Genomic DNA, 27,212 nt, shown 5'->3' on the forward strand with positions numbered 1-27,212 from the left:
TCGCATCATAGTCTGGGGGTAGGGCAGCCAAGATGTCGGGCATAGAGGCGGAGCCAAGCCATGTCTCAGAAAGGGCGAAAATATCAACGTCTCCCTCAAGCAGTAGAGAGAAGACTTCTAAGTGGTGCTTTTGTAGAGAGCGCGTGTTAAGTGTCGCTAACCTTAGGCCATGTGGCTGGCAGATAGCAACTGTGGGGAGAATCTTGGGGCCTGTACCTGTAGTCTGAACCAGGGCATCGGCTTGCAAGGTGGCCAATGTAGCTTCATCTAGACAGATAGAATCAGTCTTTGGGGCCCATAATGCATCAGGCGAGTATGTACGTATTTGACCAGAGTTTGTGGCCCCTGGGCCCGTCCTGGCCCGGACGGGCACAGACGGGCTTTCCTCTGGCGCTCCTCCGGCGCGATGCTGCGCGCGATCGCTGCGCGCGATCGCTGCGCGCCTGCATACTGATGATTATTTACAGTGTATGGCTCGAGACACTTGCAAAAACTAGCCTGCTAACCCCCAAAGCGTGGTGTCAGCGTCTCTAGCCCACACCCAAGATGGCGGACGGGCGTGAGGCGGCGAGAGATTCACCAAAGTGGTGAGAAAGTGCTTTTAATTCGATTATAGTGCAGGCAATGCGAGAGATGGGGGGGCGTGGGGTCCCTAAACAATAAACCGAGCTCTAAAGCAGTTAAAAAACAATGTTTCGAGCGATAACAAATTTTAGCAGAAATATATATTTTTTTTTTAAGGAGCTAGCCTCCAGCAAACAGTATAAAAACAATGGCAATGACGGTTCTCCGATTACAGCAGCGGTATAACGTTCTAAGTCTGATCGGCGCACTCGCCGAGTGACCTCCTAAAATAGCCTTTGCCTGGAGACACTTGCAAAAACTAGCCTGCTAACCCCAAAGCGTGGTGTCAGCGTCTCTAGCCCACACCCAAGATGGCGGACGGGCGTGAGGCGGCGAGAGATTCACCAAAGTGGTGAGAAAGTGCTTTAATTCGATTAGAGCGTGATATCTGGGATCCCAAGGCCCCCTTCATCGGGTGGTAATATGCAGAAGACTCTCTTCAGTCTCAGTTTGAGACCCTGCCAAATCAAAAGAAAGAGTTAGGATTGTACAAGGCTCAGCCATCCGTTGGGAGGCTGCAGAGGGAGTGTCTGAAATAAATAAAGGATTTTAGGGAGTACTGTTGTTTTAATGGCCACGATACGTCCTAACCAAGAGATAGGGTAATGTTTCCAGTGCTGTAAATCTGTGCAAATTTGGGTGTGTAATTTGGTGTCGTTGACCGTCATCGTAGCCTGTAACGTAGGGGCCAAATGTATTCCCAAGTACGGGACCGTCCCATCAGACTATTGTAAAGTGTAGTGGCTCTGAACAGATGCCAGAGTCTGAGGCGAGAGTGAGAGATTCAAGGCAGTGGATTTTGATTTATTAACTTTGAACCCGGAGGCACCTGCAAAGGAATCCACCTCCCCAATAAAGCACCCATGCAGTCACCGGGTCTGATAAAGTGACAAGAACATCATCTGCATAAAGACTTATAGTATGTACGTTGCTCCCAAAGTGGATACCTGTGATGTGTGCGTGGTCCCAGACTCTCTGTGCCATCGGTTCCATATATGGGGCAAAGAGCAGGGGCGACAGCCACTTTAAGGATGACTCTGATTGAAGCCTCCAGCATTGATGGGGGGATTGCCCCTGACGTCGCAAAAGAGTTAAAGAGCCTAGTAAGTAAGGGGACCAGTGTTGAGCAGAATCGTTTTGCCATGTAGCCATCGGGCCGGGGGATTTAGCTAGTTTAAGCGTGATATGGCCGCTATGACTTCCTCTGGATGCATCTCCCTTGCTATGTGTTTGGCCTGAGCTGGGGTCAGTGTAGGGAGATGGGCCTGTGTCAAGTATGCATCAATGTCCTCTGCCGCCAAATGTTGCTCATCATACAGCCCAGCGTAAAAGTGTCAGAATGTCTCGGTGATGGCTGCATCATCCGTAAGCACTGACCCGTGATGATCCTTAATCTCTTGCACTCCCTGGCGCTGTCTGACCTCTCTAAGTTTATGTGCTAGCAGATGCCCACATTTGTCCCCCCCACATAAAAGGAATGACGCAGGCGCAGCAGGGCGTATTCCGCTTTGTTGCGGTCGATGGCGGCCAGTTGTGCCGGCTGCGCGATCAATTGGAGCAAGATGCGGGGGGCCCCAGTGCGTTGGTGCATTTGCTCCAATTCGCATACTTTTTGAGTCAGTTCCTCTCTCTTAAGCCTGCGCTCCGTGTTGTCTGCGGAGGAGATAGCCATTATTTCGCCCCTAATGACCGTTTTCAGGGCTTCCCACCGCTTGGACACCTATGTGTCCGGGTTGTCCTTATGGGCTAAGTAATCATCAAGTGTGCGTTGTATCTGACCAACTACATCCTCGCGTTGAAGGATAGTGTCCCATAGGCACAACCGCCTGGAGGGTTGTTGGGTCGGGGGCAGTATCAAAGTAGCTATTACTGGTGCTTGATCAGACAGCGCTGCCGCTGTAATTTCTACCGCTGTTGCGGTGTCTCAAAGCGCTCTATAGCCTAATAAATAATCAAGTTGGGCATAAGTTTTGTAAGTGTGAGAATAATAAGAATATTTCCTAAGTTGGGGGTGGTGGCATCTCCATGGATCCATTATGCTCAGGTTGTCCAGCCTGGGTATTCTGGCCCGGGAGAGAGCGCCCACCTGACCTGTGCGCTGCGCCAACCTATCTAGATTGTTGTCTAAGACTAGGTTGAGGTCGCCCCCCAGTAAAATTCTACGTTCGGATGTGGCTGTGGTTTCGCCCAGGACACCATGCAAGAAGCATTCCTGACCTTCATTGAGTGCATATATAGTCCCTATGTATAGCATGTGATCACCCACCGCGAGTTGACAAGCGAGCAGTCTGTCCTTGATTTCCACCTCCCTTTGTAACACATTCCCTCTAAATGTCCGGGAAAACTGTATTTCTACCCCTGCTGTCTTTGAGGGGTCAGAGGAGAACAGTTGAGTGGGGAAAGCACAGGACTTAATGACAATCTTTGGGGAGCAGATGTGTCTCTTGTAAGAGGCAGATGTCAGCGCCAGTACTTTCTAGATATACGATCGCCCGGTGCTTGATTGGATTGTTGAGCCCCCTCACATTTAGCGTGAGGACTTTGAGAGTGTTAGGTGGCATCTAAAGCTCGGGCCATGCAAGAAGCGCACCAAGCGGAGGAGAGAACTGAATAGAGTGTCTGATGGGCATCGTCAATGTGCGTCCGCTGCATCTACATCTATATCGCAATACGTGGGGACCAGTGGACAGGGATCCAAGAGAAAAAAGGAAGAAGGGAATAAGAAAGAGGTCCCTCAAAAGCACGTCCCAGCAGGTGCCTAAGAGGGTCTGTGGTCTGAACTGCAGCCCGTCCTTCAAGAAAGGAGGAAACTGAGTGTAGCGTCTAGTGGGCATTAGTAGGGTGTACACGGTGTGACTGTACTGGTGTTGCAAAGCGCAGGCGGCTTTGGACAGGTATCCCCAAGCATAAAGAAAGAAAAGAAAAAGAAAAAAGTCCCTCAAAAGCATGGCACAACAGTGCCTAAGCGGGTCTGTAGTCTGGAATGCAGTCCGTCTTCCCTGGAAGACCAGAAGTCAATGTTCACAGGGGTAATGTTGTGTCTGAGGGTGACTCCCAGCCTCCTCCACCAACCGCCTGGAATGTAGTCTACAGGACAGCAAATGAGTGACCCTGGCGCTGCTCATGAGGCCTGCGACCTGGCGAGTACTTCTGGCAGGGCATCCAACGTGGCTTGTTGCTCTTTCCTGATTTCTTAAGGGCCCGGCCTGTTGGGACGGCGTTGTCTCCTCTGTCGCCTCCAACTAAGTTGGGACTCTCCAGATCCCCGCTCCGGGTTATCACTACCATAGCTGTCATCCAGAATGTCTATGCCTAATAGCTGACTTGCCTCCAACAAGGAGCGAAGCTGGTAAAGTTTGCCATCATGGCGGAGGATGAGGCAAAATGGATGATCCCAAAAATATGTAATTTTGCATTGACGGACGACCGAGGTGATGGGGCGGAAGGTCTTGCATTTCTGGTGCATAAGTGCGGACAGGTCTTGATATAAAACAGGGTTCTGCTCCCTAAATGTGATCGGGTGCAGTGCTCTAGCCTTGCGAAGGATCTCCTCCTTGGTGTGGACGTCTTGGACGCAAGCTAGGATATCTAATGGGGGAGCGGTGGCGAGGAGGGCCCACCGAGGGCCCACCCAGGGTGCTCTATGTATTTTGATATTTGTGTCCAAGGGGCTGCCCAGAATGTGGTTGAAAAGTTATTTCACGTATGTGAAGATGTCGCCAGCCTCTGGGTTGTTTTTGATCCCTCGGATTCTAATGTTATGGCACCAGGAGCGGTTCTCCAGATCCTTTAGGTGTGACTGTAGATCCGCTTGCTGGTCATGGATGCGGATGACCTCTTGTTGTAGGGCAGCTACCTCAGAATCTCTATTGTCACTCTTTTCTTCCAGTGCTACGACACGCTCCCCAATGCTATCCATGTCCTTGGGGACATCCTGTATTTCTGCAGTGAGATCCCACTTGAGAGTATGGAGATCATCTCGCAGGGCGGAAAAGAGGGACTCCAGAAAAGCCTGGGTCACCAGTTCCTCCATAGATGCGCCAATTTGTGTGAGGGTTGCGTCCTCCGGCACTAAAGATTCCACTGCCGCCCCACTTTGGGCGAGGGAGAAAAGTTCCTTAAGGGTTTTGTCTTTTTTCACCGAGTAGTTGACATGCTCCTGCCTAGCGGGACTTTATCCACGGTGAGAAACTTGCACAGCTTGGCGCTGGTCTGGGAGTCCTCTGGGTGTGTAGATACCTGGGTGGCCCGTAGATTGCTTCAATGTCTGAGTGACAATGTACGGCCCGACCAACCGGGCAGTGCCTCGTTCTTCAGTGACGATGGCCCTCAACTCTAGCGCTGGTGTCTGATATATGGTGTAGGGATGTAGAACCAGTAGAGGAGCCACTCGCTCATCCCCCCTTGATCTTGCAGGAGCAGGCCCTATCCTTTGTTACCTGTGGAGAGGGTGCACTCGGGCTGTCCCTGTGGCCCCCAAACCACCGCCGTCCGGGATTGCATTATGTGTCCCAGGGGGAGTAGTGTGACACCGGCTCAGGTACGGCTCCGTCGGGGGCGCTGCTAGGCGTCATAGGTGGTGCTGTTGTGTGTCCTGTTCTCAAACAAGTTCCAGGCCTGGAGGTTGCCCCATGGGAGTAGGTCAGTGTCCTCTTGGGCCCCTAGGATCACTCGCTGTGGGGCTTTCCAGCCAGGACTAGGGCAGAGCGGAGGGCCACACAGCACACCACAAACTGAACCTGGACCGAGCCAAGCCGCATCCGTGGCTCACCAGGCCCCACCCTCGGCAGCCACCTCTAAAGGCAACTGCACTCAGTTCCCAGGCCCTCGCCACCAGTGCACTCCGGAATGAAGCGCCTCCCTACCAGACTCAAGCGTTGTCTCTAGAACGGGCTTCCTCGGGGCCTGCTGCCGGATAGTGGAGCAGTTGGGTCCGATGTAAGGGCTAACCCTGGGCGGGCGGCTACGTTCCGTGCACGGAGTGTACGTAGTGCCGGCTTCTACGCATTTTGCGTAGCAGGCGTAGAATCCGGCACTATGCACGCTCCGCAGACGGAGCGTAGCTGGCCGCCACCCGCCTCCCTCCCGCCCCCCTCCCGCCCTCCCTAAATACTTTAAATTAATAGTGTAAAAGAATTAAAAGGCACTTACCTTGCCCGCCGCTGCCTGCCGCGTCCCCGGGGCTCGCTATCTTCATTGCTTCCGTCTTGTGTATCTAATGCGCATGCGCGAGCGGCCGCGCATGCGCATTTCTCATGAGAAATGCGCATGCGCGGTCGCCCGCGCATGCGCATTAGTACACAAGACGGCAGCCATGAAGATAGCGAGCCCCGGGGACGCGGCGGGCAGCGGCGGGCAGCGGCGGGCAAGGTAAGTGCGTTTTAATTCTTTTCCACTTTTAATTTAAAGTATTTAGGGAGGGCGGGAGGGAGGCCTGCGGTGCGTAGTGGGGCTACGCGGAGTGCGGAGGTGGGCGTAGTTTCTCGCCCACTTCACGTAGCTCCGCGAAGCCCCACTACGCCCACTACGCCCAGGGTTAGTAAGGGCCTGCATTCCCCGCTTCCAGGTGTGATCTCTGCCACCTTCCCCCGCTGTGTTGGCAAGATGGGGCCGTGTGGGGAGCCTCCTCATTGCCCCCTGGGTCTTCCGTATGTCAGTTACTGGAGTGGATCAGAGCTCTCCTCCTCACAAGGACCAAGTGTCCCTGGCAGCTGGCCACAGTCTCAGACTGCCGGGATGAGGCCGCTCTGTCCTCTGCGTGGCTAGCGCTCTGCCGACCCTAGAGGTAAGATCGCGGGCCTGTCTTCTCCGGGACGCGCTGCTGAGGCATCACGGGCGGAGCTCTCCCCAGCAATGTGCCAACACATGCCGTAATGGGGAGCACAGGCGATCCGCAGCAGCCTGCTCCTCTCACCCCATTCTCGTCCAAGGCAGAGCGGCGTCCGCAGTGCCAGACCGTGTGGGCCAAATCCCTGGCCGCAACGATCGGGTGCAGCCGCACCACACTCCGCTGCCAATTCGTGCACTAAAGTCGCCCTCTTGAGACATCCCGAGTCACTGAGGATAATTATGCGACCGGTCCCTTCCTGCCCTGCTCGTGTGACAGTGCTAGGCGGGCCAGGGCCGGTGCTTCAGCGGACGGCCGGTGGGAGAGACAGGAGAACGCGTCCTATCTCACCGCCATCTTGGCCACGTCCCCTACCCATCTTTTTGTGGTTGATTGTCCTCAAATTCTCCTTCATCAGAAGTATCCTAATGATGTTGCGGCAAAACAGTATCTCCCATAGGAGAGGGTGCAGACAAAGGTACAAAGGTACATTGGGGAGAAGTGGCAGGCAGTGGTGGCTGCGAAGGTGGAGGAACAGCCGCTGCAGGAAAGCGTGTGGGATAGTCATTTAATAAAAGCTGAAGGTTTTGTACCAAAGTAACAGGAAGGTGGACTGTAGGTTCATTAACTGGTTCCATATACTGAATCTTTGTATAAGGAGGGTGATATTATTTTTGTTAGTATCCCTCATATTCGCTGTCATCTTCCTCTTGATATTTACATGCAATAGAGAAGGATTATCAGCAGGTCCAAACATACCATCGTCATCAGACTCTTCTAAAAAAGTTGAAGGTGGTAAAGGCGGACCTATTGCTGGATTTTGAAAAAAATGCCTCGTCAATGGTGTCGTCGCCGAGAACGTCGTCGATGGGTACCTAGGCGTAAGCTACAAGGTGGATGGGTGCTTATGACCAGGCATGGGTTAAAGCGCTTGACTTGAGAAATTCAAGAAAGACCTGGCCAAGTTTAATTTGGAAACTGTGTATCCCTACACTAGCGACAACTATAAAGCTCCTGATTTCAATAAGAAAGGGAGAGCGTATGGATCCAACTACTCAGGATCAAGCTCAGAGACAGGAAGTGATTCAGATGGCAGCAATCAACCTACCTATGCCGGTAACAACCGCGGCAGAGGTGGGAGATCACAGAGTTTCAGGGGCCAATACAACATGTCCGGCCAATCGTGGTGGCCTCCAGGTCCCTGGGGCTATCCAGGAAATTTTGCGCCACCGATGGGCCCTTTTCCAGGTTTCCAAAACTTTAATAGCCAGCCTTTTTTAGCGCGTGGCCCCAGACGGTCACGGGGCAAAAGAAGACCGGCACAGGGACAACCTCAGGTCCAATGGGAGGATACAACAGGCCCCCATGCAGGAACTCGGAGCCACACGAGAAGGACAGCTCAAGAATAACAATTGAACCCAAACAGAGCTTGGTTGTCAATCTCAGTTCGAAATCTTTAACGGACACAGAGGAAGCCGTGCTGAACAAGGGCTTGGGCTTTGTGACTACTGATGAGGGTGATCCATTTGTTCTACAAATGGAATTAGCACAGTTTTTTCGCAAACTGCGGCTTCACTATTTCTTCATGAACAGAAACTCTGAGGAATCAGAGGAAGAGAAAGATACGAACACAGGCTTGAGGAACAAATCGACTTTTTCACCTCCCTCGCATGCCATACCACCTCAAGTCCTTACTTTTGAACTAGCCGTGAAGAATGATTTAGATCTCATACAGTACAGTTCGAGATCACGGCACAATAATCTCACCACTGGCGAGAGACAGGGTCTGAAAACATTGACGCAAGACGGTACCATAATTGTGAAGCCTGCCGATAAAGGGGGCTCCATTGTGGTCCAAGATGTAGACACCTATAGAGCAGAGTGTCTCCGCCAGCTGAGCAACACTGATGCCTATCGTCCATTGACTACTGATCCCACTCCGAGACTGACAAATGAGATCAAAATCCTGGTTGAAGAAGCCTCAGCAGAAGGCTGGATCACCCCCGCGGAGGCATCATTCCTGCAGGCTAAGCATCCCATCATGCCTTATTTTTACACCCTACCTAAGGTGCATAAGCCACAGAGACCGCCTCCAGGGAGGCCCATAATCTCAGGCCAGGGCTCGCTATTGGAACCACTCTCCGCGTTTGCTGATTACTTTCTTAAACCCTTGGTCAGCAAGATGCCTACTTTTCTCAAGGACACTGCAGATGTCCTACGAGTGATCCCTGAGATTGTATTTGACCGAGAGACAGACTATCTTGTCTCTCTGGATGTTGAGTCCCTGTATACCTCCATTCCCCAGGATGCGACCCTGGATACCATCAGGTCCATCTTGGGGGAATCGGAATTGGACTCAATCACTCCAGTACCGTTTATTATGGCATTGGCTACCATAGCCATGAAAGAAAACTTCTTTATGTTTGAGGACCAGATTTACCACCAAGTCTCAGGGACCAGCATGGGCAGTATTTTTGCCCCTTCGCTGGCGAATCTATATGTTCATCAATTTGAGCAGTCGACTGTACTGCATCCCACTAACCCGTTTTTTCCATCCATTATTTGGTGGAAAAGATATATTGATGACATTCTGATGGTGTGGAGAGGGACGAGTGAATCAGTCATGCAGTTCCATCAATGGCTCAACAGCAAGAACAACTACCTCCGGTTCACGATAGAAATGAGCAAAGATAGACTCCCCTTCTTGGATCTCTCGATCTACAGCACCTCGAGGGGGCTGGAGAGTGAATTGTATAAAAAGCCGATGGCAAGGAATTCATTGCTCCTATATGAAAGCCAACATCCTAAGTCTCTGAGGGATAATCTGCCCTTTGGACAGTTTCTTCGAGTCCATCGGAACTGTTCTACCCCAGAGACTTTTAAACACCATGCAGAGGAGCTTTCTAAACAGTTGCGAGAGAGACACTACCCCAAGAAATTGGTCCAACGTTCATTTAAACGAGCAGCCAACAATCATCGTGATGCTCTGTTGGAACCACGTACAGACAAACCACCACTGGATCGTCTGACCTTAGTGAGCACGTTCAACACGAAATCTAACTATGTTCAAAAAGTGATTAGAAAGCACTGGAGAATTTTGAACAGTGGCAAAGACAAAATCCCCTTTCCGCTTTTTGCCTTTAAACGCTCAACTAGCCTGAGGGATCGTTTGGTACACACACGACCTAAAGCCACACCCAGGAGAGAGTTAGGCACACTATGGGACCTCCCGCCGGTGGTAGGGCACCACCCCTGCGGGGGCTGTTCCATTTGCCCTCTAACAACTAAAATCCAGAGCGTGGACATTGGGACAGATAAGCCTTGGGAGTTGCGGCAGTTTACAAATTGCAACAGCGCTAACTTGATTTACCTGATTACTTGCACGTGCAATGAAAGATACGTGGGCATGACCACGAGAAAGGTGCGTGTGAGGATGCAGGAACACAAAAGCACTTTCCGCTGTAAGAAAGACATCTCTAAACTTACCAAGCACTTTATCACATGTAATCATGCAGAGACAGACTTTAAATGGCATGTTCTTGAGAAACCACACATTCCACCACATGTGAGCGATGTGTCCAGATATCTCTTCATTCGGGAACAAAAGTGGGTGTTCAAATTGGGGACAGACAAACAAGGGCTGAACGATGACATTCCGTGGTTCGCCCTGTCCTGAGCACTTGTTTATTCTACCCATGTATTTATTCAGGGTTATGTGTTGGACAAACCGGTGAATAAATTTCTTAGGATTTGTGTTTGGACATAAGATGTTTCTTCTGTTGAGCGTCATCCACTACATATGATTCCTTCATATATATTTGGTTTGGGGTCTTAGGCCTTGCACCGGCGATATCCTTCTCGCATGGTAGGGGAATCTGATGACTTATTCAGGATGACTTATTCAGTATTTTTTGGCGTATGTGATGATGATCACTGTTCTCAGGGCAGTTGTTTATAGCGACTATATCCTTAATGAACCCTTAACAAGATAGGGGTCCGTTTTTTTACTAATACTCTTTGTCTACATTTGGTATAACCTTCTGCAGCTTTACATTATGCCCGTACACGCGCGAATATTGAGGCTGTCTCCGGAGGTTCACCATATGATAGCGAGTGCGCCTTGCCACGATTACATGGCACTTGTTATTCTGGTATGTCTATTGACATATGTGCCAATGGTTGAGAGTAACTGCGTCCTAGCACTTGCGCGGAAGCAAGTTTAGCCTTATAACACTTATCATCTAGTAAACTACATTTACTAATGCCATGACGTCATTTTGTAGTTCTTTACCGCCTTTCTGTAGGCATGGGTTGTGCAGGCAGCCCAGGTTTAGGGGGCCTGGTGCTACTCGTGTAAATGGCCGAGTTTACAAGTCCATACTTCCAGAGTTTACTCAGGCATACCTGGTGTGTGGGCGAGCTGTGGCATGAGACGGCGCTCTGCCTCTCTACACCAGCAGTGCGGAAGGATCCCCCGTAGATAGAACTACAATTTGGAATGACGTGACGTCATTCGGTAGTTCGAGACTGGCAATTCACGCGAGAACACGCGCGCGTGTTGCGGAGACAGGGCATTGCCAAGAGGGGGGCACTACTAGTTCCCGAGACCTCCACTAAGTATGACTAAGTAGGTAAGCGGCAGGTGTTTATAATTGTACACTTAAAGGTGCGATCGTGAGGGGGATGGCGATCGGGCAAGCCACGCCCCCGCAGTTAGTGGTTGGCTGTGAGATACCAAGCTTTACAGTCAAATAGCCATAACTCACAGGTGACTGGGCCTCCCCCTGACTCAGTTACAGCCGGAGATACCGACGGACAGGTATGTTTACCTGCGCTGCTAGCCTAACGTTGTAGGTGTGCATTGTGCCAGACATATGTGGCAATTAAGAAGCTGTGCATAAAACTGGTTTCGTTTAGCTTATGGTTGACAGAGAGGTGGATGGAGGTTGTGTGTGAACCTGTTGATGGGTGTTAATTAGCTCCATGTACAGAACACCGTGGACTACGTATATTTATACATCGCCAGAGCAGTAATTTGTCTGGGCTTCTGGGCTTTGTATTTGACGCAGTTGGGTTTGTTATTGTAGAGCGGGGTCTCATATATCCTGAGCCAGGTCCAGGAAGAGGTGAGGTCCACTCCCCGGACACTCTGGGTGAGTAAGCAAGCATTTACAGTTTTTATGGAACAATTTAATATGTTTTCTTCAGACCAGGGTAACGGATTGTGATTTTCCTGTATGTTTGTCCTCCCGAAACAGTAAATATACAACCAGGTTCCGAAGAGAGGAGTTGACACAGTCGAAGGAACATTATATCCTTTACTGGTTATCACTTGTGTGTTTTTTTCTTATTTTTCACACTTTATTCACAACTGATGCAGTAGTATTATTTTAGAACAGAGACCCTGACGAAAGCCGAAGGAGTTATCCCTTAGTGGCTGAAACATGTTGGTCTCCTCGCAGCTATTTGTTTGGACTGCGATGACGATACTATACTGTTCTTGTTTTTATTAAGGAAGGGGCCAACAATTATTAAAGTTTTCAGGGTTGAGTTCCCTATCCTTTTTTAAGCTCACCACTTATCCCTTTTTTTCTTACACTGCACTTCCCATCTTATCAACACTATGTGGTAGTACCGAGTGATTGTGGGTCGCTACCCCGCATCTGGTTATCGGGGTATGCCGGTCTCAATGATCTAGAGACACAATACCCGATAAGGACTTCCAAATGATAATATTGATCATTACAAGACTATTGATGGGAATCCTACACCAGGGGTGACTCACGTTACTGGTTCTTCACATCTTGTGATCTGGTCTGTAAGCATTATGGTTGTGTTCGAACCCTTGTACTACCGATAAGGTTTTGACGAACAGAGGATTACGATTGAATCCTTATCTAGACCCCTAAGTTTGTAGTTTGTTGTCGTTTCCTATGGGGGATAATACTTAGGCTCGGTCGGTAAACATCCCTCTAGCCCTGCAATATTTTGTGTTTTTCAATGGGTTAAAGCGCTGTCAGCTTTGTCGACGGTAGCGGAGTCTGTGTCATTGACGAGGTAAGACAGGAGTAGATGAAGTCGTCGTCAGCACCGTAGACGATATTGTCATCGATGCGGTCTTAGACGAGGTCGTCGATCGACAGAACCCCAGTCGCCGACTAGGACGCCAACGAAAATGTTGTAGTAGTCGTCGTCATCAGAGTCGCAATTGACGATAAGGTTGGCGGCGGTGTGGCCATCATTGTCACTGGAAGTGTTGTCAGCAGGATCATCGTCGAATCCGTCATTGATGATGTAGATTTGTTCGCCGACGAGGTACGAGAAACTTGTCTAGAAGGTGTTTTTTGCGTTGACGGTGATCGAGAATTAAACGACGTCAGTGTACCAAACTTTTTCGAGACTGAAATTTTCATTGAGTGAATAGAAGAGTGTTTTTCCTTCTTGTGGCATTTTTCCTCAGTAGGAAATGGAAGCTTTTCTTGAGGTGCCTGGATCTTCCTGACGAGAACTTTTTGAAGTCTTTTTCATGGAAACCTCAGGAGATTCAAGAGGTCTCTCTCTTGTGTTTCCTTAGAAGCTCTGAGGTAGAGCTATCCTCATCCTCAGAGAAGACGCCAGATTTAGATTTAAGTATCTGAAGCCAAATCAATAATTTACGCTCTCTATCCTTGAGGGCTTTTGTAGAGAAGGTTCTACAAATTCTACAGTCTTTTACCTTATTTTGAGGGAAAAGATAGTAGATGCTGCTCTTATGTGGATCCTCAGCATGCAGCCTCTTCTTACCGCTTGATCCACATGACCTGAAGAGACCTTTCTGTGAAAATTCCGACATACTGACTAGAAATATGGATAAACCAGAGAAAACTGAGCAGAGCTCAGGGAGATTTCCTTTCACACGAGGTTCTGTAGAAAATCTGAGGAACCTAGCCTCTCTTGGAATTGTTCTATAGGATGCCGTCGCCTGATTGACTGCTGCTTAAGGTTGGTTCTTTTTTACAACAGAAAACGGATAAGCTATTGCAGTAACTCTTCATTGCATGGTAGCATATAGTACTTTAATCTAATGATTTTATATGTATTCCATGGGACTCCCACTATGACGACGGGGGTGATTCAAGCATGTGAATCTATGAAAGATCCAATACTGGAGAAACAAGCATTTCCAGGTTGGGGCAGAGGAGTACTTGCTGTACAAACTGAAAGGTCACTACAAACTGAATAGTATAGAACAAAAATTTCCTTTCTGTGCTATTATACTTTTAGTTGGTGACCAAAGGGCCTACACCATAGAACATAGTCAGTTACAAAATTGCATTATAGCCCAATCCATTCAATGTTACACAACACAAATGTTCACTATCAAGTTCTCAAATTTTATTTTAATTAAAACATTTCATTATATTTAAAACCACAATTTTATATAGCATTCATGTTACTTTGTGATCAGGATCCTGTGCTCTGGTACATATATACAGATTATTCTAACAATCCCGATTTACGGTTTACTAAATCAGAGTCACTGGTCCTCCTGTCATTAAACAAGATTTATGCTCAGGTCCCAATATAATACATAAACCAAACATTCAATTATTAAAATGAAATGAAATATAAAACAGTCCTTTGTCACTACAAACTGAAACCTCAACCTCAACCCAGCTGCGTGCTAATCCCTCTGCGAGAAGGAATGTCCAACCTGTGATCAAGACAGGGACCTACATTCTTTCCCATTCAGATAATGGGGGTTGGATAGTCCAGTAGGGGATCCTTGGCAGAGCACACACCCAGCCTAGAAAATTAGGTTAGGGAACGCATAGTAGGAGTATACTATACTGATCTTATATGCGCATATATATATGTATACCTTGTTTTAGCATGATGATGGAACAATTTATTTTGGTCACTGTCCTTATAATGCTAATCACTTTTATCTGCTTCTGTCTATTGATCATTGCAGCACATAGATTCTATACAAGAATCACGATGGTTCAATAAATATTGGAAATGCCCTTCTGTTTATTCTTTGTATATTTCGCAGAGAGAGCACAAGTGACTGAGTAAAAGGGTTCTAGAACTGATACCACGATTCCTGGTGGGGTCAGAGTTGTCGTGTTTTGTGGTTGTCAAAGCCATTTACTACCTTTCTGGTGTTAGTGGTGTTATGGTGGCACTGTGAGCTAGCTGGTCTCTAGGACAACATAGCCTGAGGGGGGGGGTCTCGGAATCAGTCTGGCAGCATCCCAAAAGTTATGTTGCCCAACAAACCTGCAGTTCCTACTGGAAAGTGGAAGATACACAACAATTATATATAGAGTGACAATGAATAATACACCTGTAAATCAGTGTCTAGTAAATGCTACATAAGACAATGAGGAGTACGAGTTTTAGGAGTTACTGGCCATCCATAATGGTAGGTACTATATTGTAAGAGTGTTTGGTCTAGAGAAGCACAAACAAGATTTGAATTGTTACCCTGTGGCTGGGGCTGACCATATTAATAAGAATGTGTTTATACCCAAACAAACCCTTTTTTACCAAAAACCTTTCTTGCAGTTTGCATGCAGATCTTTGACACGAGTTCATAGCTCACTGTGCTATATTAGGTTTGAAACTTGAACTGCAAGTAACAAAATGATCTCTGTGACAAAAACAGAAACCCGCTGACCTATCCAATAAAATACAATTATGTGATTTGCACGGTACACATGCTTTGCAACACACATATATATATTATCCCGCTGCACTATTTTATGGCAGATCGAAACTGCAACTAGATAAAACTCCTATGCTGTCCTGCAGGTTACATAAATCACTAGATTTATATTGAGGTTTTTATTAATGCCTCAAAATTGCTGGACACACAAGGAACTCTGCGGCACACTATAAGGCAGTTCAAAATACAGTGCCCAGTAGCTCGACTCCCAGTGCGGTGACACCGGTTGCACCATCATGAAACCGGCGCCTCCCAACACCATAGCTACTAACATTACTTTCTTAAGTAGTTTTGCTTTAGTCTGAAAAGGGCAAACATTTCAAAAGGAGTCTCTGTCTTCCTATTCGTTACCTCTTCTTTCCTCGCTGTGACAAGTGATGTTTACAGGTACAAATTCAATCATTTAAAAACAACCAAAAACGTGAACAATACATACAAACCTGAGTATAAAAAGCATAAATCAATAAATAGCACAGACATAATATATATATAAAACACATAATACATAGTAGTTAGTCAATGGCATTAAAATGGCAACTTTTTCCTGTGACAAAAGGCGGATTTAAAACCTAACAAGGGGTGAGCTAAGTTTCTGGAGAAATACAAATGCGGGCCTGCAGGTAACAAAACTAACGGGCACATGCATCAAGGGAAATTGCATTCGCAAATGGTGCGAATCGCAAAATTCGGCCGTTTGCGAATGCAATTCCCATTTTTGGGATGCATTATCATTTTTGTTATTTTCACAATTTAAGAAATCGCAAAATTGCGATTTCTTAAATTGTGATTGCATTTAAGGAATCTCAAATTGAGATTCCTTAAATGCAATGCATGAAACTTTTAAAATTTGCGAATTCGCAAATAAGGGGTGCAAATTACCACGAAGATAACCTTCATGGTAATTTGCGAAAACTTTGAAAAATGCACTAATCATGATACTAAAGTCAAAGGGAAAAAATTTTAATGCACGTGTCAGAATATAAATATTCAAATCTGGATAGGGCGAGCACCTGGCAATAAGGAATTTTAAGAAATTGCAATTTATTAGCAATTTCTTCATGCATTGCCATTTGCGATTCCTTATTTGCGATTCCTTATTTTTCGCAAATAAGGAATCGCAAATGGCAATGTTGATGCAATATATGGACCAGTCATAGCAAACAGCCGATTAAACTGCCCAAGAGAAAACATAAATAACATCAAGTAATGCCAAATCTAAATGTAGTAACGAGGATCCGGTCCCAACTATTAGTGACCATAACCAGGTTTGGTTCGGCTCTCATAGCTGTACAGATCAAAAGGTGCTCAGAATGTGTGCCTCAAACCTGGAGCTTATTTAATATTACAGCAAGGGGTAGATACGTTGGCCCAGATTTACAAAGGTTTTATGTTGGGTTTGAGTTACGTTTTTAATGCCGATCCGACACAAAATCCTTTTGGGGGATTTACAAACTAACACAAATTAGTATTTGTGTTGGTTTGTAAGAAACAGTAATGCAAAATAGAGCAGGGTGATCCTTTACGTTCCTCTGATTCAAGGTGGCGTTCCATGGGTGGCACATGGGTGTTTCTGTGCAACCATCCATGTTTTTTCACACAAAACTCTATCGACTAACAATAGTAGGCAGGGTTTTGTGTCATAACATAAAGCCACTTGAAAGCAAGCATTAAAAAGGAGAAATGCTTTCATTAGTTTTACTAATGTTTCTCTACTTTGCATGCATGCTACATTGTGCAAGCAACCATTCAAGGTGGGAAAACTTGTAACGTTTGTCTAAGCATTGTATTTTGTACTGGTACCCTTCCAGCACAAAACTTATGATAGTCTCACACAGAGAAAGGACTGTGTATGGCGCTCGGCAGCAAAATTCTGCACCTGTTCTAGGGAGAGAACACAATTGTGCCTTATCCATGTAGGAATGGTACTTTCTACGGAGTGTGAGTGGACACGAGCATTTGCGCAGGTTTGCGAACTAGGCAGTAATGCCAGATTTAAACGGACTCGATTTTATTATCTCCATCGCGCACACCTGACACCTCGGCGATGAGCACTTTTTATTCCAGGCAGATCAGTCTAGAGTTGTGCCCGACTCCAGGTCTATTGGCAGCAAGTGAGACAGGAGATAGGCACAACCACAGCGCTATATGTGGAGATCTCCCTAATAGATTGTTAGCTGGGAGTACTTCCGGTTCCAAAAAGAAGGACGTGCATGAGACACAAATCTGCACTTCTAGGCCTGATCGTGGCGAAACACAGAATCGCAATTCACTGGACCCATAGCACTCCCCTCTCCCCACCCAGATAGGGAGCAGATATGCGGGAGTGGGGTGTAGCTGAGGAAATTTATTTAAAAACGGGGTGTACAGATGAGAATGCAGAGAGAGATTTGGGTGAGTGGAAGAATATGTTAGAAACCTTCCATTCAGGAGACAACCAATCCTTAGACGGGGAGGCTACAATTGGGACACCAGATAGTCCAACATACACGCAAAGTCTAAACGATACAGATGCTCAACACTCATCTCCTGTATATACATAGACAACCCGAAGGCCAGACTGGAATAAGTCTGCCATTCTATACGGTTTCTGCTATGACTACCTGAAGCCCAAGCCCCAGAATAATCTCTGTTGTTTGCATAGGAGTATGCCGGGACTGACCACTGCCTCCGCCCTACGCCCTTTCTTTCTGTTCTACACCCGTACCCTTCTTCCTTTTTCTTTTTTCACCACTTCCTATATAAGAAGCTGTAGTCTTGTTACTGTTAAGTATACTAGATGTAAAATCTTTGTATGCAAAATCCGAGTTGAATTGCTTCACAAATATTGCTATTTGCTCTATGAGCATCTAAGTGAAAGCTATTGTGTTCATATATGGGTAGCTCAGAGTTGTGATGTAACATGAAAGATGGGATGTAACATTGATGTAAACCTTTCATGTGCAATCTTGTTAAAAAATATAAGTATAAAAAAAAAAGAAATGGTACTTTCCTGCTCTCTTCCTGTCAAGCAACGGAGCGCAACCTTGGGTATTGTGCTGCATTGCTTGACAGGTTTGTAAATCTGTTCCTTGGGGCCTGCTCACGATGGCAGTCAGACTTTCATCCAACTGCCATCGTGGTGGGGAATGGGACCGCCCAACTAGCTGTCAGCGGTCCCGCAATGGCAATTACAATGCGACCACCTTGAAGAGCAGTCGTCAAGTGTATCTTTTGTATTGTGGCATGTACTGCGGGCTGCAGCACACACCATAGTACAAAAAAATACACTTTTTACACATTCCTGCACTATGTTGCAGGCATCATGTGGTTCCTGCCACATGGTGCAGGGATATGTAGGGGGCACAATAGATGCCTGCCAGGGCCCATATTGGAAGGCCAGGGGGAAAGGGGGGTCGCTACAGGCCCCCAAAGTCCCTTTTCACCAATCTTTTCATGTCGGGTGAACCGCCATGAAACGGCCAGCGGAAATGAACATTGTAATCCCTACAGTGGTGCCTGAGCAGGTGCCCCCACTGTTGTAGGGATACAAGTCCCTCTGATGGACTGACGGGCTCCTGGAGCCTGTCAGAACTGTGCCGGTTGGTCTCCCTGACCACCAAACAACAGCCCGCCATCCTAATCTGGCAGGCCGAAATCTGTATTACAATGTGGTGGGACCGCCACCGACGATCCCAACCTCATCGAAAGCAGGCCCTTAATGTCTTATTGTGGAAGTATTTTCAATGGCTGTTGCTAGGGATACATTCATGGCTGATTGGAGGAAGTCCTATGTCAAATAGCAATGGCTGATATCATCCCTTCCCATTGGAGAAGGAGGCCCCTCTACTGCACCATCTAAGTACCATACATACTAAGAGAGCCATGGGGAGACTAGACAACTTGTAACATGTTCATTATGGCTAGAGATGGTCTGGAAATACTAGAGGAATAACTTTGCAAATATAAGCCCGTGTCAAGAAGGGTTCACAGCACGGTGAGTTGAATTCTTTTGAATGATTGGTCTAAATAAAATGTGGGCAAAATGTATATATTTAATTTAGAGACAAAAAAAATATGCTAAACAGTATCTGTTGTGGATGTCTTATCAATTTGAATACAGTGTCTCCTGCATAGTGAAGGGAAGATGATTTAATGTACAGAATAGGCAATTCCTTTGCTATGCAAAGCAGGAATGATATATCAAATAAGATGACAAATACCTTCTTTCTTCATAGGAAAAATCTGATCCGGATACATATTTCCATAACAATAACCTTTTAGCGGTTGTAAGGAACCTCTTTTCTGCTGGGATGGAAACCACTTCTACAACACTCCGTTGGGGTTTTTTGCTAATGATGAAATACCCAGATGTTCAAAGTAAGGAATAAGGCATTTTAATCTTGAATGTGAGGAATACGACGTATTAATCTTGAATGTGTTCTTGCTCAACCCTTTCAAAAAGTATTTTAATTCCTGGTCACATGTCTCGATGGGTGAGCTTGGAGTACCCCCTAGCATTCTCCTCTTCGATTTTTGGGACTAGCAGATGTAAATAGCATAGACTCTAAGTGTTAGAATTGGCTCTTTCTGGTAGGCTAAGGCTGACGCCAAAGTCAGGTAGAAACCACCATTCTAGTCAGGGCATGGGAGTCACACGCCAAGATAACCCCTGCTCACCCCCTTGGTAGCTTGGCACGAGCAGTAAGGCTAAACCCGGAGGCAATGTGTAAAGCATTTGCGCCAGCACACAACAGCAACAACATCCTAGGCACACCACAAAAGGAACTCCACACAAGGTTATGTAAAAATTACTTTTGTATTGTCAAAACACATCAGATAGAAATCACACATGTACATTGTGCCAACTGGCACGGGCAATATTAATAAGGGATTATTTACAGGACAGGGCCACATGGGCCACTGTCAGAATCAACACTTTTAGAAATAGCACTTTTAGAACTTAGAATAAAAGGATATAAAATCACTGTAGCACAAAGTAACAGTTATAAATCAAAACCAGTATCTACTGGTGACAGGCAAGTACCACCTAGGCAACCCTAACCACCTTAGGAGAATGTCACGCAGGGGACCCCGACCTCACTAGGACCACCTGTACTGGAAAGAACCACCACCTAAGAATTAAATTAATTTTGGGGTATCAGCAAGAAGACATTACACATGATGCATCAAACATTCAGAGGTGTAGGGAAAAAGGTAAACACATGATGTATAAAAGCACATTCAGCGGTGCAATAATAAGGAAGACACATGATGCATAAAAACATTCAGAGGTGTAAAATCCAGGAAGACACATGATGCATAATAACATTCAGAGGTGCCAGAACATAACTCAATAGCGCAAAAACACATGATGCCTAAAACATTCAGAGGTGCAAGGAAAAACCACCCAATTGCGCAAAACCTTACATAAGCCACCACTTGTGGCAGTCCCTAGGCCACTGGCCTTGTTGGGGCTAGGACGCCCTGTAGTCCAAAAGTCAGGGGTCTAAACGGTGCAGTTGCCCACTACTTGCTGGGCACCTGTGGACAATCCCAAGCGCCTAAATGGTGCAGCTGCCCACTAATTGCTGGGCAGCTGGGAAACAAACTGCGACAGGGTCCTCACGGACCCTTGGGCGCAAACTGCGCCCACTGCTGGAGCCACACAGGCTCTGAAAACACTCTACATGCGTTGGAGTCACACAGGCTCTGAAAACCATCTACACGCGTTGGAGCCACACAGGCTCTGAAAACACTCTGCACGCGGTGGAGCCACACAGGCTCTGTCTAACACGTACCCATCGTTGGAATCCCCCCTCTGGGGACTCGTGAACAAAAGACTGGCCCTCGAGCCTCTCAGGGCTCGTAAATCAATATGTCCGGTCGGGAGTCCCTCTCGGGGGACTCGCAATGTTAATGGCGCCTGGAGCCTCTCTGGGCTCCTTAATCCACCTTCCGGGTCTCTACGGGGCAAATGCCCCCAGGCATCTTAGGAGCCCCGCTCGGGGGCTCGACCACAAGCTATGCCACTGGAGCCCTCGCGCCTTCCCAACAACGAGCGCGAGATCGCGCTACTCGGGGGTGGGGGGGCGGAAACCGACAATGTGTCCCGGCGCCCCTCCCTTCTCCACGGCTGCCACACACTCACCGGGTCTGGCGGCTGACGTCGGCCCTCTCTCCTCTCTCGTGGGCCGCTGGACTCCACGGGACAAGGCTCACCACACTCGGGGCAGGCGGCAACCCCACGATGTCCCTGCACCGGCAAGACGACTCTTCTCGGCAGCGGCGTCTCTCAGCTAGGGACACGCGTGATCCACCAATGGATGCGCAGCTCCGCAGGCGAGCCCCCAGTGACACCGGAACTCCAGCCATTCACAGCGCGGCTTTCCCGATGACGCTGCGGCCCGGGAACCAATCCCAGCGCGGCGTTGCTGAGGGGGCTCGCCGCTCTCAGCCAATGAGGAAACAGCTGCTTCGATCTTGGTCTCCGCGGCCATTAAACACAGCTCGGGCCGCGGCGGTGAACAAAGGGGCATCACGAGGGGTGGGCACCCTCGCTATTAAAATAAAATAGAGAAGCGAGGTGGGCACTCGCAAAATAATCACATAAACGGGCAAAGTCGCAGGGTAGGCACCTGCCAATCCTCACGCAAAATGCGTGACGGCGACATGCTCGCCCTTCAGCAAAACGCTCTCAAGCGCTAGAAGACCAAATAAAGCGCTTCCATTGCGCTGGGGGCACTGGTAGCACCCACAGGCCCCTAGAAATGACCCCTATAGCAACAAGGGTCCACAGTTCTTCAGGGGATGCAGCAAAGTCCTGGGGGGGTAGGAAGAAGGTCCACAGGATCCCAGGGCAAAGCAAAGTCCCCAATCAATCAATCAATCATACCATTTGTATAGCGAGCTACTCACCCGGAAGGGTCTCAAGGCGCTTTGGGGAGGGGTCTGCTACTGCTCAAACAGCCAGGTCTTGAGTTGTTTCCTAAAGGCGAGATGGTCCTGTGTCAGCCGGAGGTGGATGGGGAGGGAGTTCCATGTCTTGTCTGCCAGGTGGGAGAAGGATCTTCCTCCGGCGGTGGCTCTTCGGATGCGTGGTACGGCGGCGAGGGCGAGGCTTGTAGAACGTAGCTGACGGGTGGGCGTGTAGAAGGTCAGGCGGTCGTTGAGGTACTTGGGGCCTAGGTCGTGGAGAGACTTGTGTGCGTGGGTAAGGAGCCTGAACGTGATCCTTTTGCTGACGGGGAGCCAGTGCAGGTCCCTCAGGTGGCCGGAGATGTGGCTGCGTCGGGGGATGTCCAGGATGAGTCGGGCGGAGGCGTTCTGTATGCGCTGGAGTCTTTTCTGTAGTTTGGCTGTGGTTCCTGCGTAGAGGGTGTTCCCGTAGTCCAGTCGGCTGGTGACGAGGGCCTGGGTGACCGTCTTCCTGGTTTTGGTCGGGATCCATCGGAAGATCTTTCGGAGCATACGCAGGGTGTTGAAGCACGATGAGGAGACGGCGTTGACTTGTCTGGTCATCGAGAGGGAAGAGTCCAGGATGAAGCCCAGGTTGCGTGCATGGTTGGTTGGCTTGGGAGCGGTGCCCAGGGCGGGGGGCCACCAGGAGTCATCCCAGGCGGAGGGCGATGGTCCCAGGATGAGGACTTCCGTCTTGTCTGAGTTCAGTTTCAGGCGGCTGTTCTTCATCCATTCGGCGACGTTTTTCATCCCTTCGTGCAGGCTCGTTCTGGCGGTGGCGGGGTCTCTGGTGAGGGAGAGGATCAGTTGGGTGTCGTCGGCGTAGGAGATGATGTTGAGGTTGTGCTGGCGTGCGATGGTTGCAAGAGGTCTCATGTAGACGTTGAAGAGGGTGGGGCTGAGTGATGATCCATGTGGTACGCCGCAGATGACTTCGGTGGCCTCGGATCGGAACGGGGGAGGCGGACTCTCTGTGTTCTCCTGGCGAGGAACGAGATGATCCACTCCACTGCCTTCTCTTGGATCCCGATGTTGCTGAGGCGTTGGGCTAGAGTGCGGTGGCAGACGGTGTCGAACGCTGCAGAGAGGTCCAGGAGGATGAGGGCCGCTGTTTCCCCGTTGTCGAGCACGGTTCTGATGTCGTCGGTGGCTGTGATGAGGGCGGTCTCGGTGCTGTGGTTGGCTCGGAAACTGGACTGCGAGGGGTCGAGGGATCCGTTCGTCTCGAGGAAGGCTGCAAGCTGTCTGTTGACGGTCTTCTCGATGACTTTGGCAGGAAAAGGGAGGAGCGAGATGGGGCGGAAGTTCTTGAGGTCGGTGGGGTCCGCTGTTGGTTTCTTCAGTAGGGCGTTGAGCTCGGCATGCTTCCAGCTCTCCGGGAAGGTGGCGGTGTTGAAGGAGGTGTTGATGACGTCCCGGAGTTGGGGTGCGATGATGGAGTCGGCCTTGTTGAAGATGTGGTGGGGGCAGGGGTCGGTTGGAGATCCGGAGTGGATGGTGTTCATCGTGCGGGCTGTGTCTTCGGTGGTCACCGTGGTCCAGGTGCGGAGGGTGGCGGTGGGGGTCGTTGGTTCAGCGGTTGGGTGCGTGGGTGGTGCATCAAAGCTGTTGTGGATGTCGGCGATCTTGCGGTGGAAGAACGAGGCGAGAGAGTCGCAGAGATCCTGTGAAGGAGTGATGTCGTTGTTGCCGGTGCTGGGGTTGGAGAACTCCTTGACGATGCTGAAGAGCTCCTTGCTGTCGTGGGCGTTGTTGTCCAGTCGTTCTTTCAGTGATTTCTTCTTGGTGGTGCGGATGAGCTGGTGGTGCTTGCGGGTGGCGTCTTTGATGGCGTTCATGTTGTCTGTGGTCTTGTTGAGGAGCCAGGCTTTCTCGGGGGTGCGGCAGTTCTTCTTGGAGTCCTTGAGTTCTTCGGTGAACCAGGAGGCCTTCTTGCTCCTGGGTCTGCTAGGAGGGTTCTTCAGTGGTGCGAGGTCGTCGGCGCAGGTGGTCAGCGACTGCGTGAAGTTGCGGGCTGCTTCGTTGGGGTCCGTTGTGCTGGCGGGTGAGTTCTGGCTGAGGTAGGTGGTGAGCTGGCCGGCGGTGATCTTGCTCCAGCTCCTGTGAGGAACCTGTTGCGGGTGCCGGTGGGTCATGGTCCTTCTGAAGCTGAAGTGGACGCAGCTGTGGTTGGTCCAGTGAAGTCCAGTGGAGTGGCTGAAGGTGATGTGCTTGCTGGATGAGAAGACGGGGTCAAGCGTGTGGCCGGCGTAGTGGGTGGGGGTGTTGACCAGTTGCTTGAGTCCGAGATTGGTGAGGTTGTCCAGCAGGGTGGCGGTGTTGCGGTCCTTGTTGTTCTCCAGGTGGAAGTTGAGGTCGCCTAGGAGGATGTAGTCAGCGGAGCGGAGGGCGTGCGGGCTGATGAAGTCCGTGATGTCGTCGCTGAATTGTGTACGTGGTCCAGGGGGCCTGTAGACGAGGGTGCCTCTGAGGGTCGTCTTTGGGTCGGTGTGTATCTGGAAGTGGAGATACTCGGCGGCGGTGAAGGTGTCGTTGGAGTCGGTTGTGATGCGGATGGTGTTCTTGTGTACGATGGCGATGCCTCCTCCGGTCTGGTTGACGTAGTCTCTCCGGATGATCTTGTATCCGTCTGGGATGGCGATGGCGATGTCGGGCGCTGAGGAGGCGTTCATCCAGGTTTCCGCGAGGAAGGCGACATCTGGTGAGGTTGTGTCGAGCAGGTTCCAAAGTTGGATGGCGTGTCTGTGGATGGAGCGGGTGTTGAGCAGGATGCATTTGAGGTGGCTGTTGTTGGTGCTCCGCTTGGTGGCTGCGGTGCAGGTCCGGAGGCAGGTGAACTTGCAGGCTTGACAGGTGAAGGGTCCTAGGGTGCATCTCGGGGTCGCTCGGTGGCAGGCTCTAGGTCGGTCGGGTTTGAGTGCGATGAGAGTGGCGGCGTCGTAGGTCCGTTGGGGGCCAGGGGTCCTGGCGCTGGGCGCGGTCCAGGTGCGGACGGGCGCAGACGGGCTTGCCTTTGGCGCGCCTTCGGCGCACAATCAGCGTGCCCGCTGCGCGTGAACGCTGTGCGTGCGCGGGGGTGACATAAGAGGGCAGCCGGGAGGAGGGTCGGCGGCGGGTCGGCCAATGGGCTGTCGGGGGCGGGCCGCAGGGAGGCAGCGGCGGGAATCTCTGGTGCTCTGGCACGGGCGGGCGGCTCAGCGGCGGCTGGGTCGCCTGGGCGAAGGCAGGCAGGCAGGCAGAAGGAGGAGCGTGGGGGCGACCAGGCCCAATCAGCCCAGGCAAGGCAGAGGGGTCCCCCAGAAGTCCTCCAGGCATTCATCAGGTATCCAGGGGCTGGGCAGGGCCCAGGGATTCCCCTGGGCCCAAGCAGCAGCACGCCCCTGGCAGATTCAAGTCCAAAAACAAGAACATCTTGGAAGGGGACACAGCCCCTTCTTATACAGAGAAAAGTCTTTGAAGTCTTTGTGCAGGCAGTGTGAGAACCAGCTAGAACTGGTTATAGGGAACTCTTTTCAGTGTCAGGGACAGAGGTGACAGTCGCCCAGCGGGGAGGTGGAGCCAGCATTGTGGCAGGCTGGCACAGCCTCATTCACACCCAGGTGCTATCTCCTCCCACTTCCCTGGCAGCAGATGCAGCCTTTCATCCACGGGCTGACTCAGACAACCTCCTGGGGGCTCCCCAGCCCCTGTCATCCTCAAACCAGACAGTCAATCCACAAGCAGGCCCAGGCACTCCTGGAGCCAGGCTCCAGCCAATCACGTGCCAGCAGACTCACTACACATGCACACACATGTCTAGAAGTGTCTCTTCCACACTAGACACACTCATGCCACATACATCATTACGCAGCATTTAATCTCACGAGTTCGTACATACCAAACTCGACCCTGCACTCCCCACACATCAGGAACTACCATGGGCATACATATTCCCCATTCATTCCTATGGGAGGGCAGGTCACTCACCACACATACACAGACAGCTCACGCACTTTACACTGTACCACAGTGAAAAAGTGCGCAGAGGCCTAAAATCACCAACACCAGGTCACAGAAACAGGCTAGGAAAAAGCTAAAAGTTTCGGGGTGAACCTGCCAAAAGGGCCAGGTCCAACACTAAGGGTTTGTGATTTCCCATCCACACTACAATACAGAGCGACAAAACCACAAAATCCAAATGTGTGTCTCTGAGGAGGTTGAGGGGAGGTTAATCAGAGAGGCAAATAACATTTACAACAATGCCCTGTACCTGGCTTTGTTAAAAATACATATCGATTGTTGGAGTTAGAATGGCAATGGATAAACAATTCAATTTTCAGTAAAACCCAGCGGCTCCATTTCTAGCCAAGAGTTATGTCTAAAACCTGAGGGAGAAGACATACAATCCTGAATTGATACACTGCTCTCGTCTGCTTCTAAGAAAAGAAAAACCATAATGTTCATTTCACAACTCATTATGAATAGGTGCATGTCTATATTAGGCCTGGGCAGTGAACTCGACTCCGTTCACAGAGTTTGCAGAGTTTTCTGAGTGCCTATATGGCTGGCATAGGGCCTGATTCATAAAAGTAATCTGAGACAAAAGCCTAACTTTACGACTTTCGGTATTCGCAAAAGGCATTTAGGAGTAGCAAAGTTAGGAATCCTAACTTTACTATATAGATGAACTTAGACTGGCTTCTTGAGACGGAAACGTGGCTTCATCCCTGGTGTAACCCGGATATAGCAGAGGCTCTTCCGCAAAACTTTTTAATTCAGCGATTAGATAGACCTCTGCAACGGGGAGGTGGTTTGGCAATCATTTACCGCAATATAATGAAATGTACTACCTATGAGTTGCCAGACATTAAGGGGGCAGAGGCCATGGCTTTTTGCCTTGGTATTCACGACTCCTTTACTTTCTCTGGGGCTCTGATTTACCGTCCACCTGGCCCACCCACTGAATTCCTGGAGAGCATTGGAGATGTGCTGAGCGATCTTACGCTTAGGTTTGCCCATTGTACGGTGCTGGGAGACCTTAACCTCCACTTAGACTCCCCAAAGGAGCCAGGGACAATTTGTTTCATGGACATTATTAAAATTCTTGACCTTACCTTGGAACCTACTCATATAGCA

The 27,212-nt window shown here is 49.4% G+C and overlaps 1 protein-coding gene across 2 annotated transcripts in view; it reads left to right on the top strand.

Moving 5' to 3' along the window:
- The window catches only part of LOC144762426 (cytochrome P450 2K4-like), a 613,835-nt gene that overhangs the window by 465,761 nt on the left and 120,862 nt on the right, over window positions 1-27,212 (top strand). For both annotated transcript variants that reach the window (XM_078647608.1, XM_078647607.1), the window contains one exon: window positions 19,376-19,517. In XM_078647608.1, the coding sequence (XP_078503734.1) occupies window positions 19,376-19,517 (142 nt within the window). The remainder of the gene's footprint in view (window positions 1-19,375; window positions 19,518-27,212) is intronic.

Source organism: Lissotriton helveticus, chromosome 6, assembly GCF_964261635.1.
Source record: "Lissotriton helveticus chromosome 6, aLisHel1.1, whole genome shotgun sequence".
In the NCBI taxonomy this organism is placed as follows: domain Eukaryota; kingdom Metazoa; phylum Chordata; class Amphibia; order Caudata; family Salamandridae; genus Lissotriton; species Lissotriton helveticus.